Source organism: Anthonomus grandis, chromosome 4 (genome assembly GCF_022605725.1).
Source record: "Anthonomus grandis grandis chromosome 4, icAntGran1.3, whole genome shotgun sequence".
NCBI lineage: Eukaryota > Metazoa > Arthropoda > Insecta > Coleoptera > Curculionidae > Anthonomus > Anthonomus grandis.
In genome coordinates this window covers 15,347,464-15,362,082 of record NC_065549.1, presented here as the reverse complement: position 1 = coordinate 15,362,082, position 14,619 = coordinate 15,347,464, and the positions used below count along the sequence as shown (strand labels likewise).

At 35.9% G+C, this 14,619-nt stretch overlaps 1 protein-coding gene across 37 annotated transcripts in view; it reads left to right on the top strand.

Moving 5' to 3' along the window:
• Nucleotides 1-14,619, top strand: part of LOC126734862 (dystonin) — a 426,801-nt gene that overhangs the window by 343,100 nt on the left and 69,082 nt on the right. For 27 of the 37 annotated variants that reach the window (XR_007660193.1, XM_050438655.1, XM_050438650.1 and 24 more), the window contains 2 exons: nucleotides 320-435; nucleotides 508-9,661. The exons of 5 other annotated variants lie outside the window; for them this stretch is intronic. Coding sequence is in view for 31 of the 32 variants with exons in the window: in XM_050438655.1 (XP_050294612.1) it covers nucleotides 320-435; nucleotides 508-9,661 (9,270 nt within the window). In the remaining variant the exon portion in view is untranslated. The remainder of the gene's footprint in view (nucleotides 1-319; nucleotides 436-507; nucleotides 9,662-14,619) is intronic. 5 more of the 37 variants (XM_050438676.1, XM_050438673.1, XM_050438666.1 and 2 more) reach the window with 1 other exon arrangement.

Below are 14,619 nucleotides of genomic sequence, written 5' to 3'. Positions count from 1 at the left end.
ACGCCCTCTATCAACTGGAGTTTACACAATAGAGTAGTTATTTATTTTTTTGGCGCTATTTTTAAAATAATCGTTTTTCTTAATGTGGGCCAAAGTTGTCCGCAAAGGGTTAATGTTTCCCCATTTGACGGAACTGATTCAATTAACTGACCAGCTTGTAGACAACCATGGTCAAAAGCTATTTCTATTAACCAAAAAGTGATATTTCCATCATCGAACCTTTTTAAAACGATTATTATTACAATAATAACAAATATTTCAGTAACATAAGATTTATTTACCACTATATCATTATGTAATGAACGCTTTTCTATTCCAGAGATTGGTCGAACAAATGCAACCGCAACCTTTCAGAACGTTCAGGACCGAATTCCATATGAGTAGTGCAAGCGAACACACCTCAACCTATACCACGACGACACATTACAGCAAACAGTAAGTATCTACATTACAGTTACGAGATCGTAAAGCTAAATCAGCTATGAACATCATCTTTTTTTTATATAGGTATATTCAATCAACAAGAACGGAAAATGGTACGACAATAAAAATATCTGACCAAAAACATTCAAAACATAATTCGGACGAGACAGACCGAATCACAAACGGCCGTCCTCCAGATAAGCACACCACTCGTACACAAATTATTCAGGAGGTGCCACAAACCTGGGGTACCTCAATGCAATTTACAGAAATTAAATCTCTTAAGCGGGTGCATAAAGTAAATGAAGGTATCGGCACTGAGCCTATTAGTGATATGGCCGGTATAATAAATCCTTACACTGGAGAACATATGACCATCAAAGATGCCATATTGGAAAGAATTTTGGATGTTAGAAGTGGTAGAATAATTGCCTCGCCTGATGGTACTCAGGTGACCATCGAGGAAGCGAAAAGACGTGGAATAATAGATCCTAAAGTAGCTGACAAATTACAAAGTCCATGTGGCATCAACGAAGATGGCAGAGAACTGACTCTACTAGAAGCAATTCAGAAAGACATCTTTGACGCTGAACACGGTTTCACTGATGGAAGTGAGAAGCGTCAAAAGGTAACTCATTCAATGACGATAAACCAAGCCATTGATGATGGTAGAGTAGACGTTAATTCAGGCACATACAGGCTAGAAACTGGCGAAACCATTGATATACAGGAGGCGTATAAAAGAGGGTACCTTCTGCAGCACACGGAAGTTAAATTACAAACGGGTGCTTTATCTTTAACAGACATCATAACCCAAGGTTTGATCGATGACGTTACTGGTTGGATCATTGATAGGAATTCGGGAAATAAGTATCAAATCGATGCGGCAGCTAAATGTAACATTCTCGAGAATGATCTTCGTGAAATTGTCGATCCTAAAATTGATTCTAAAGTTACAGTTATACAAGCGCTCGAGCGGGGCATTTTGAATCCAAAACTCGGAAAATTCGTTTCGGGTCACGAAAAATTATCTTTACTTGAAGCTAAACGGCGGCAGCTTATCGTAAAACCAAAAACCCTAAAAGAAGTCGTTGACGATAATCTTATTGATGATGAAGGTAAAATCCTTTCTCCCTTACATCTCTCCAGACTAACTCTTCTTGAAGCAGCTAACCGTGGCGTCTTAGATGTAGATCAAATAAAATCCATTCTAGACTTTCGTACCAGTGATCTTATAACCTTAAACGAAGCCCTTAAAGAGGGCATCATCCTCCCTGATAGCAAATTCCGAAATCTCGTAACAGGTGAAACGCTCGCTATACAAGATGCAGTTAGTCGTGGCTATATAATATCCGTAGTTAGAAAATCCATCTTTGATGTGGATGGCTTCCAGCCACCAGATAAGAGCGATCATATAAGTTTCAATGCGGCTTGCGCTAAAGGTTTTATCAGTAAAAAACAAAACGGCAGCTTATTAGTTAATAAAAAGAGCGGCAAACTTATTACTTTCGCCGAAGGGGTTCAAACTGGCGAAGTAAAACCTGAGGTATATGAAATGCTCACTCGGAATATAGGTATCTTCGAAAACGAACGTGAGTTAACTGTTTTAGAAGCAGTATTCAACGGATACATAGATCCAAAAACCGGTAATCTTCTAGATATAAAGACTAGCAAAGTGGTGTACCTGAACGAAGCCATCGCGCAGCATCTTATTACCCCTGAAGGAGCATCTACGTTAAATAGTCTTCTAAATCTAAATGTTTCCACAAAAGTAACCCGTACTCTAGTGCAGCGCTATGTCACAGTCACTAGTAAAGACATTAAGCAAGAGACTATTACTTACACTGACGCACTGCGCCTTGGACTTATAAACAATGAGTTGCAAACATTTACAGACCCTACTACTAAAGAAACCATTCCTATAGTGCAAGCTATTAGCGAGGGCAAGCTTGCTCCAGATGTCGAGAGCTCAGAAATGGTCATTAGTCCTCAAAAAGCTCCTTGTTCAACTGTGATAACTATCGTAAGCAAAAAGGAAACGCCAATTTATAGGGAGCAAGTCCAAACTAAGACAGGTGACTTCATTCTCTCAGAAAAACGATCTTCTGAAAAGCAGGTCTATGAGTTACCAAGTGACGGGTGGTCATTGCAGGACGCCATTAACCAAAAACTATTCGACCCTGTCACGGGATTATTTATAATTCCTGGCACTGACAGATTGGCTAGCTTTGAAGAATGCGTTCAATTAAAACTGATTAGCTCCCACTCAGCAATAGTAATTGATCCAATAAGCCAGAGACGATTAAGTATCAACAAAGCACTGGGCAAAAAAATCGTGGACTCCACTGGACACTACAAAATCGATGGCAAAAAGCTCACGTTAAAAGAAGCAATTGAGCAGGGGTATATTTTATTCGAAAACGTTACCCAGAAAGACCAAGCAGCACAGAGACTACTTCAAATAACCAAATCAGAAGGAGAACCCCCCAAAGTGGAAGTATCCACAGTCCTTGACAAGAATCCCCCTGTATACACTGAGGTTCATATATCAGAAACTGGCACAACAGAACCTGTGCAGGTTTTGCCAGGAGTCATTTATGACCCATCCACCAACGTAGTTGTTTATCCCGAAAAGAACGAAGCATTAGATCTAATACAAGCGGTCCAAAAAAATAAACTGCCTGCAGAGACTGTCAAAGTTACAGATCCCTTCACGGGCAAAACAATGGATATCAAGGAGGCTATAAGAAGAAACATCATTGACCCAGAAAAAGGACAGTACACAGATAAAGTTGGCCAAAAAATGTCTCTTAAAGATGCCGCAAAGTTTGGAATAGTTTGCGTTGTAGGAGCTCCTATAGCAGCTGCCACCTCTCTAGTAAAAACGATTAAAACCTTACATATAGTACATCCTAAAACTGGCGAAAAACTGCCTGTGGAACAAGCGTTGAAGGAAGGTCTAATAGACTTGGCGACCTACGAAAAGATGCAGGCTGAGCTAGACAATAAAGACATTCCTGGCACAGGTAGCCAAACCACTCTAACCCTGACACACAGCGTAGTAAAAATAACAGACCCAAACACCGGCAAGACATACACATCACAAGAAGCATTAGAGCAAGGACTAATAACGCCTCAACAACTGGAAGAGATTGAGAAGCAAAATAAAGATTCTACAAAAATCAAGGTTCTTGATACCACAACCATTAGTCTGGATAATGATGATGGCCCCTCAGAGGCAGAAAAGACTAGAGCTCGTATAACAATTGAACCAACATATAAAGTAAAAATAGGCAGAGCCCAGTCGTTGAGTCCTGAGAGAGAAGCAAAAAAAGTAGTACTTCAGAAGCTTCGAAGGAGAATAGTCAGGCCTGAAGATGCCGAAAAGAAGGGCCTAGTAGAGTCTGATGCAGCTATTTTGCTTACTGATAAAAACACTTTTATTGGCCCTACGGGCGAAACATTGACACTTCAAGAAGCTTTGGAATCTAAAGGATTAGATGGCGATATGGGTGTTATTATAGACCCCCAACGTGGTGATCAATTAACTATTAATGAAGCCGTATCACGTGGTATCCTAGATCCCGATAGTTCCAACGAGATTCTAGTGCCTATTAATCGAAGTCTTTCCATTCCAGAAGTTATCAAACAAGGACTTATTGACACAGAGACGCAGAAAGTTATTCATCCAGAAACTGGAGCACACCTTAGTATTAGTGAAGCTATAGTCTGTGATATTGTTGATCCCTTAAGTACTTTAAGAGAAAAAACTGGCGATAAATTAACTTTAGGTGAAGCTCTTGAGTCTGGGGTGGTTGACGATGAAACGTCTGTAGTGGTCACTAAAGATGGTAGCAAAAATCTTCAAGAAGCGGTAGAGGCCCAGGTCTTTGATGACGTCAAGATTAAAGGGCCACTAGATTTACCACCTGCTGGAATGACTTTACCTGTAGCAATAAAGCGTGGCTTAGTTGACATAGAAAAAAAAGAACTAGTTCATCCAGTTACCAAAGAACCGATTCCTCTATCAGATGCGATTAAGGACAACTTAATAATGACTTTACCATTCCCAGTTGCTTCTCACGCCGTTAAAATAGAGAAAGCTTTAGATTCTAAACTTATCGACGTTAATGCTGGTACTTTTAAGGAACCCCAATCTGGCGAAGTGGTTCCAATAACAGAAGCAATAGAAAAAGGTCTTTTAATAGTGAAAGAACCCACAAGTATTATTTCAGAAAGTCCTAGCGCTCCAGTAACTACTGTAACAGAGACGGTTAATACTATTCATACTGTCACCACTAAGACTATTGAGATTTTATCAGGTTATGCCATGTTAAACAAAGATGAAGTGCAAAACATTGAAACTGGCCAGATAATCCCAATTGAGGAAGCTAAGGCACAAGGCATTATAAAGGATGTCAAGGAAACCAAGAACAAAACAGTTTTCAAAGATATTCATATGTCATTCTCCGACGCACTAAATAAAGGCCTCGTAGATATGAATAAAGGAACATTTACAGATCCTCAATCTGGAGAATCTATTACTATCCAGCAAGCTATCCAAGATGGTAAAATATCCGCGACGCCTCAAATAAGTGAGGAATGCAGAGAGGCGTCTGTGACAACAACGAAAACTAGTGAGCTAAATATTTCTGAAGCGTTTGAAACCATTTACGATGAAAAAACGCAGAGATTCATTGACGTAGCCGGCGATAAACAAGAAATCACATTCCAAGAGGCCTTAAACAAGGAAATTATTGATCCCAATTCCATTATTTATGACGTTACATCACAAAAACCAGTAACAATAGAGCAAGCGGTAGAAAGAGGATTGATTGATAGTAAAACTGGCAAAATTAAAGATGAAAAGAGTGGCAAGAGCATCGATTTTAAGGAGGCAACAAAGAAAGGTCTTATTGCTGTTCTTGGAGGCTTAGCTCTACCAGTTGTGGCTCCTGTTGTTGCTGGCGTTGCGGCTGTAAATGCCGTAAAAGAATACGCCGAGAAAAAGAAGGCTGAAAATAAAATTAGTACCGTAGAAGTTGATAGTTCCACCGAACTTATTAAGCACGAAGCAAAAGTACAACTACCTCAACATAAAACTTCCACTGTCCACATTATCACCAAAGAAGAATCTATTTCTAGCCCAGATATTGTACAAATATTACCGATAGGGGATGCTATATCTCAAAAACTGATAGAACCTAAAATATGTCGCATAATATACGCAAGCAAAGAGCTGCCCTACACCATTCAGGATGGTTTAGATCAAGGTAAAGTAAGTCCACTGGATGAGGTGCAAGTAATCACAAACCACAGAGTAATTCTGATAGATGTTCACAAAACAGCCATCATAACAATTTCACGACACTTAACAGCACAAAAACTTTGTGAGCTCGGATATTACGATATGCGAAAGCGGATGTTCATGGATCCTCAAACTGGAGCTCATATTACTTTTGAGGAGTTGGTGTATGATTTAGGAGTCATTGATCCTGATACCATTTTGGTCAAAGATCTGACCAGTAAGCCTCCTACGTACATATCGCTCCATGAAGCCTTGGAAAAACCATTGCTTGACAGGCAAACGGGTTACATGGTAGACCGAAAAACAGGCAAAAAAGTACCGTTCTTTGAAGCTGTGAAGCTTCGCTGGATAATTCATGCGGATGATAAACCTAAAGAGAAATTTAAGCCTCTAACTCTTCAAGAAATTGCCAATACTGATAACTTTGATCCCGTTAAAGTAGAGGTTAAGACTGACAAAGAAAATGTGCCTCTTATTAAAGCTTTAAATTCCAATCTAGTTGACCCCAAGTCAGTCACTATTAGAGACTCCAAAAATATGCAACTAGTACCTTATTATGAAGCTATTGATAAACAGATTGTAGATCCACAAAGAGGTCTTGTTTTGAATACTGCCACACAGAAAAACATTTCTTTCACTGAAGCTTTTCTTACTGGGCTGGTTCTTGCTATTCCAAGGCCAATATCTTTACAAGCTGTTCTACATAAAGACATGTATGATACAGAAACCCTTAAGATCAAAGATCCCTTAACGAAACAATATTTAACAGTAAAAGAAAGTATTGAAAGACATATTGTGGATGACAAGATTAGTGAGATCAAAGATGTTCAGGAAAATACTTATATAACACTGGAGGATGCTATTTCAAAAAATATTATAGAATCTGGGCAGATTAAGAACACAAAGTCGGGTCAGCTGGTGCCTCTTGATCAAGCTCTGGATCAACAAATGATTAGAACTAAATCGTTAGTGTTTAACTTGCTTCAAGTCATCTTAGCTAATTACTATTCTCCCCAAACTGGCCTGATACTGAACCCTATTACTGGGGATGAAATTACCTTGGCGAAAGCTATTGAGTATAAACTGGTAGATCCAGTGACAACAAGAATCAAGGATGATAGACGCAGCAGAATCGTTGAAATACATGAAGCCATTGAACAGAAACTCATAGATTCCGAAAAGGGGCTTCTAACTAACCCTCCTTTAACTTTAGATCAGGCTTATTTGAAAGGCTATATCCTAAGTACAGTTTTACCCTGGTCATTGCAAGAAACTTTGGCCCAAAATGTATATGATTCCACAACTGGCCAAATTATATTTAATGACTCAAATGTTACAATCAGTCAAGCTATTGAAGGAGGTATTGTGAATCCCAATGTACTAACAGTGAAGGATCCTAAGTCCGGAGACATTATCACTCTAAATGAGGCTATTAAAGCTAAGTTGATTGACCCTATAAAGGGGCAAGCCTATGATCCAACAACGAACGTAGAGATGAATCTAGTTGAGGCGCAAGAACGAGGATTGATAGTACCTTATAAAACTCAAATAACTCTACCGGAAGCAGTTTTCAAAGGCTTTTACGATCCAGCCACTGGTAAATTCATTAATCCGAAAAACAAAGAACGGCTGAAAGCCTCGAGTGCTATCAACAGAGGTTACGTAGATGCTTCTGGAACTCTTGTTACAATTGATGAAGAGGTTGTTACTTTTGAACAAGCAGTTTCCGATGGCATAATTGACACGAACGAGGGTATTATTATGAGTTACAATGAGCCAGTTGATTTCAATGAGGCATTTGAGCGTGGCTTGTTGGTAGAAATCCGACCTCCGGTACCTTTAAGTGAGGCTATAGTCAAAGGACTTTATGACGAAGAATCTCAGCTGTTCTTGGATCCGCAGACTGGGCAATACTTGACACTAATCGAGGCAATTGAAATTTGTTTGATTGACGCAGAATCTGTTAGCGTTAAAGATACTAGAGTGGGAATTTGGAGGAAGATACCACTGATTGATGCGATACACAACAACTATATTGATGGTAACACTGGACAAGTTAAAGATTTCTCTAAAGGGGAAGGTTATGAAGTGTCTTTGCAAAAGGCTTTTGATTTGGGGATATTAGTAGATAATAAGGCTGCATTGACATTGCAGAGAGCCATTCATCAAGGATTGTATGATGAAAATACTGGTAAAATTCTTGATCCTTCGACTGACAGAAAAGTGACACTGCATGAAGCTATAAGGAACTTTAATATTAATCCTCTGCTTCCTTGTTACTTTGATAGACATCAGGGAATGCTGTACAACTTAAGTGAGACATGTAGATTGGGTATTATTGATAAAAGAAATGGGACATTTAAAGATCCCAACACTGATAAGGTTTTGAAACTGTCAGAGGCTTTAAATCAGGGATTAATGGTTGACATTGAAACTGCTAACTTTGGTTTATCTGAGGCTTTGGAAATGGGATTTTATATTCCTGAAGAAGGTTTGTTTGTACATCCATCCACTGGAAGAAAGTATAACTTAAAAGAAGCTATTGAAAACGAGTTAATTAATCCAGTTAATTCCATAGTGAAGAACAGTAAACTAAATAAATATGTGCAGCTGACAGTAGCAATTGAAACTAAAATCATAGATGAGCAGCTAAGTATTTATGTATACCCTCATGGAAAAACTATAAATTTGTTGGAAGCAAAGAACAAGGGGTTAGTAGTGACTGGAAGAACACCTATAACATTAGAGGAAGCGTTACATAATTGTCTTTATAGGCCAGAGAGTGGCAAAATTGCTGATCCTATGAATAACGAGTTTTATGATCTCCGGCAAGCTTTGGCAAATAATTTTATTGATTCCCATAGCACTGCTTTCAAAGATCTTGTAAGTAATACGACGAAGCCCTTGCCACTCGCAATAGAAGAGGGACGCATTGACGTAGATAAAGGAAGAGTTCTAGACTCGAAGTCGAAAAAAACTTATAACTTTGACGAAGCGTTTAAAAAAGGAATTCTAGTGACTTTGAGGAAACCTTTTGAAGTGGACTTCGTGCAGGCTTCTGCAGCTCAATCAGCTGCTTCACCCACTAGGCAGCTACGCGAATGTTCTCTAGATGAAGCTGTTAAATTCGAATTACTTAATCCAGAAGTTTCGGTTGTTAGGGACTTACAAACGGGCAATTTTAAATCGGTGGCTGATGCCCTCAAAGACGGTCAACTTGAGGTTACTAAAACCATTATATTTGACGTGCAATCGGGTAAAATCAAATCTCTGATAGTAACTTATGATCAATCGGTAATCATTTTCTTGAAAGAACCTTTGTCGTTTAAGCAAGCAATTGATATGGGGTATTTGGATATCAATACTGGTAAGTTCAAGGTGCCTGATAGTGAAGATGAAATAACTTTTAAAGAGTCGATCACCCTTGGGTTTATTGATCCTGATAGTGCTTTAATAAAAGACGTGAGTAAAAAGAAACTTATTAAGCTTCCCGAAGGCTTCAGAAAGGGCCTGATTGACGCCGAAAAGGGCAACGTATTAGACAGCTCCACCTCTAAACTATATACTCTATCGGCAGCTCTCGATAGTGGTCTCTTGGTTACCACTCAAAGTGGTTTCACATTGATAGAAAGCGTTACTTATGGTATCTATAATCCAACTACGGGATGTTTCAACGATCCGTTTGTTACCACTAACATAATCGATAGAAAGAAACTGACCCTTACAGAGGCAGTCGCACAAAATTTAATAGACCCCAGTTCCACCGTAGTAAAAGATCTTGAAAAGGGTGTAATAATGCCTTTGCTACAAGGAGTTGAAAGTGGTATAGTAGACGCGCAAGTGGGTCGAGTTCGCGACGTAACTGAGAAAAAGGATTACGATTTCGCGAAAGCCCTTGAAAAGGGGTTGATTTTGCCCGCTGAACAAAGGGTAAGTCGTTTTTTTTATATTACTTGGAATGGAGTGTTTTATTTGCATGTACTAATTTGTTTTGACGTTAATCAACAATATCATGCAACTCTATGTTTGATCATTTGTCTTTTATATTCTTTTTAATTTAAAGATTATGGGGCCTTAACTTGGATGAGTTGGACTTGATTGCGATCCAATAACAAATTTAGATTAGCCTTAAAGTCTAGGAAAGTGATATTTTGGTACATATATACAAAAAATCCTGGGTTATTTAGTTTATTCGTACCTAATCGTTTTATGTATAAATTATAAAATTTCAGAAAGAAATTAAACAGGAACTTTTAATATAAAGTATCAGCCAAGGCTTTGGATTAAAAAAAAAATATTTCTGAAAATTAATGTATGCTTTTTTAATATCACACTCTGTATTCAATCTTTTAGAAATTTACCAAAAGAAATTAAATATATTAAGGTGGTAAAGGGCATTTTATTCTTTCTAATATTTTATGAGAAGAAAAACTATTTTTTAGATGCTTCAACTTATTGTGCGCAATTGTGCATTAAATAGAAGGTATTTATATTAGATCTGGCCAGTGTTTATAGCCGAATTAAATGTCCAATTTTGGTTATTTTTGTGTCTTTCAGATACCTATTTTGTAGCACTTCAGCAATAAAATGTTGCTTGGTCATTATTTCTTGACTTAATTGTTTCTTATGTATTTTAATAATTTTTTTTCTTCTTTATTACTATGTTTATATTCAAAAAAAGTATAATTCTGTCATTTTCATTAGTATATTCTTCAAATTCAAGAATGAACTTTTCAGATAGTCAGAATAAGTTACTATTTAAATTTTTGAAAACTTGGTAGAAATGTCTTCATTTAGACTTTCGAATCTCTCAATGACTCATATCACTTGTATGGAATATCACTAAATTGATATTCTTCATTCTCTATTATTTCTTTTTATCTAGTATATTTAAGATTTTTTTTTAGGATGTTCATACCCAAAAGCAAAAAATAATCTGATTTGCAAATACTTTTGCAAACCAGAAAGGGGTCAAACCATTAATTTTGGGTTTGGAAATTTTAATCTAATAGTCTTTAAGTTTTTTCAAAAAAATAGCTACACGCTGCCCATTACAACGATAGTTAGTCGTTTAGGTTTCTACAGAGCATAGAATTATAACCAAGTAAAGACTAAACTATTCATTCATAAATAGAATTTTAAGTCGATCAGTCATTGAAATTTAGGAAATCTGATTTTGGCCTGTAATGGCAACATCGTACACATGGTTCAAATTTGTTGACCTTTATATTTCGTTTATAGACAGAGACTTAAGTGACTTTTTTACTTAATTTTTCGTAATATATTAATTTTTTGAGCAAAAAATTTAAAATAATTGCGTTTATGGCTTATAGTAAATCTAATTAGATATTGCTATTTTTAATTGTGTTCAAGCTTGGATAATTAGGAAATCAATATTTATTAAATATGTATTTCAAATTAAGATATATTTGACCATCAATTTGATTGTCATCAGAATTGAAAAAAAATTAAATTCTAAAGAGATAATAAATACTATAGCGATATAGACATTTAACATTGGCTAAATATATTTAACAGAACAATATAAATAAAATAATCCATGTAAGAACTGAAAATATATTTTATTATTATAAAAAAAATTTCACTGAAAAATTAAAATGAAGAATACATGTATGTTAAATATGCTATAAAAAGAATGAACAACATTTGCAAAGTACACGCAAATTTATTAGTAGAACAGTCAAGAACGTAACGGTGAATAAATATATAAAAAACATGACAAAAGTAATAGGTTAAACACTAAAAAGTACATAATAAATACAAAAACATAAACGTACATTAATAGGATGCCTTCTCTAACATGAGCTCTTTAAATATGTGTTTATAAATATGGTCAGAAGAGGATTTACGAATGTTAACAGGAAGACAGTGATTTTCTTCTTAGAGCCAATATGGGTAGTGGCAAAACACCCCAGTTTCGGCAGCCGGATCAGATACAAAAGCCTAAAAAAATTAATTAATTTTTTTAAGTTTTTTTTTACTAAGAAAACTTATCATAAGCATTTTTTTGTAGTCATAAATATGTCTCTTCACACAAATATAAAATACAGATCTCAAACAAAAATGTATTAGAAACAAATATTTGTCTTAATAGTATGGATTCTCCAAATTATTCTTACTCTAATGGCACGTTCAGCATTCTCCGAAATGTAGGCCTTCTCTTTCAAGTAATCCAACAAAGTGAAAACATGTGTTATGCGATGCCTTAGTCTCCTCACTGTCGTTTGCAATTGTATATGTTTTTCTCTTCTAATCTTAATATTTTTTTCCTTAGCCTTTATTACATTTTTTCTCCGTTTTGTAGGAGTAGAAAAACTGCCATATGACAGAACATATACATGGAGAAGTAGTTTGAGATAGGACACCGATTATCGGAAATGCGTCTTTCTAAAATACAGGATGTTAACAGATTTTCTTGACATACAGTAAAAATAAAATGGTGTGCACTGGCACTTGCAAACTTGACCAAAACAAGCACATTTTTTTTTGTCCCTCCCTGCAATATCGCCTGCAATTCCTCAAAAAGTGGCCTCACCGTTTATCATTTGAAACCTAAAAATTTTATTAAAATTGCTAAAAGCATGTTTGATGCTGAAGGAAAAGTTCGATTTTTTTGAAAAATTTCCACACTGTATTTTGGAAACGACGCACTTCGGACCATCAGTGTCCTATCTCATACTAGTTCTCTATGGTTCCTGTCCATATTCTAGCATTGTTGACCAGTTGAACGGGAATATCCTTTATCTTAAAAAAAAGGTATATTAAGTTGAACACTCTTTTATGAATTCATATTTAATAGTTTTGGCAATATCACTGTATTAACATATTAAGTAAAAGTATACTAAACTTATCTTGGGTCATTCAACTGCGTTACCAGGTTGTAATTCTTTACATTGTCTAAAGAGATCATTCGCAAGTAGGTACTCGATTAAATGGGAAATATCAGAGCTACTTGAAGCCGTCTGCATGTGTTGGGAAATGTGCCTTTCGTGAAAATAGATTTTAGGTTTGAAAACTGATCAGTTTCACTGACAGTACCGTCCATGCAGTTTTTAATTACCTGCATCTCCGCGATTAGGGAATATTTGTCAATATTACATAATTTTCTGTACCGTTCTATAAAAGTTTCACTCCCTACTGGATCCATTTGAAAAAAGTTTTTGACTGATTTCAGAAAATCGTATTTACATATGATTGACAATATTATCAAGCATGGGATAATATCCATGGATTATCGAGAATTGTTTTATTTCATTAAAACTTACACATTACCGCCTATTGATTCAATTTAGTCAAAACAGACTTTTTACTCTTGGATGATTTTTCAGGTTCTAGGATAATATCATTTTCGTGTGCCATTTGTGAAATATTTTTACATAATTCATTAAGTGATTGTTCGTTTCTTTTACTTTCCAGAGTTTTTATAGTTTCATTTATTATTCTTATGGATGCTTTTAACGTACTTGCTTCGCTCTGCAATTGTTTGCTTAAAATATTGACAATTGCTAAAATTTCGGTTAGTAGAAATAAATTCATAGTTGGTAAAAGACCAAGATAGTTGTAGAGGCCACAACTATCTGTTTGAATGAAGGAGTATATTTTTTTAACTGCTTGACAGTTATTGCTTCTACATCTTCATCTAGTGTCTGAAATCCTACTTAACTCAAGTGTACTTATTCCCAATTCTTTTTGTATATCTTTGAATACCTTATGGTTCGATGGGTCCGAAAAGTGAACAAAAAAAGATTTTAAAACATTAAAAAACTGTTTGGCTCCCTGAATGTCGCTCCAAGTATCAACTACAGTGAGATTTAGGTATATGGACCATATGACGAATATAAGCCGCTTCAGAATATTTTTCTTTAATCTCTGCTTGTACAACTTTAATACTTCCCGACATAACACTTGTAGCGTCAAAAGATTTTGCAATTAATTGGGCAACCAATATTGGTATATCTTTATGACCCACTTCATCCAAAAATTCTATAATTAAATTACACAAGGTTGATTATGTTACGTTGTTGGGAACAATCGATAAATCCCAAAAAGCCTTCTTCTAGTTCAATATTATTTGTAAAACGTATACAAAATTCTGATAATAATACGGTAACTAATACCTATTTACTGTTCTTTTTTTTTTCGAATTTTGCTAACATTGAAATATTATTAGGTGCCTATAAGTTTATCAATGTTTTTTGGGGGTTCTAGTTTCTACTTTGGCAGTGCTAGGCGCCCCTAATTTTGCCACTAACACGGAACACTTAACAACCATATAAAAGTTATCGGAAAATAAAAAAATCGTATAAAACACTGGAAAAACGGTGATAACTGGCCAAAAACACTCGAAAGCGCGAACTTTACGACTTAAACCGCTGGGTTGTCGGCTGCGTTCTACTGCGTAATTTTTCCCTTATGGGGTCATAGAATTTTATTGCAAATCTTCTGTGCATAGCAGTCAAATTTTTGTATTAATAAATATTATATATACTATGTTAAGGTAACAATTTAACCTTGAAATGATATATAAGGCACGAAAACTGAATAAAAACACGCTGAATACAGTTTCTGTATAATCTGAAGGGGGAACAAAAACGAGCATATTATCTCACCCTTATCTGCAACTCCTTGGACAGGAAGATACCTCTAAATTCTCACATAGAAAGAGAGGTCAAGTGATACATCATCCTTAAGCTCTTGAAAAATGCTTTCCAATGACAGCATAGAAAGTGCATTTCAGAAAATTCTTCTCTTTTTGTCAAGGAAAATCATAAATAAAAACAATAATTTGAAATTTTTGATATTGTACAACTTATAACCTTATAAGTCATATAAGCCTAGAAAATATATATTTTTTAATTTAGACGATT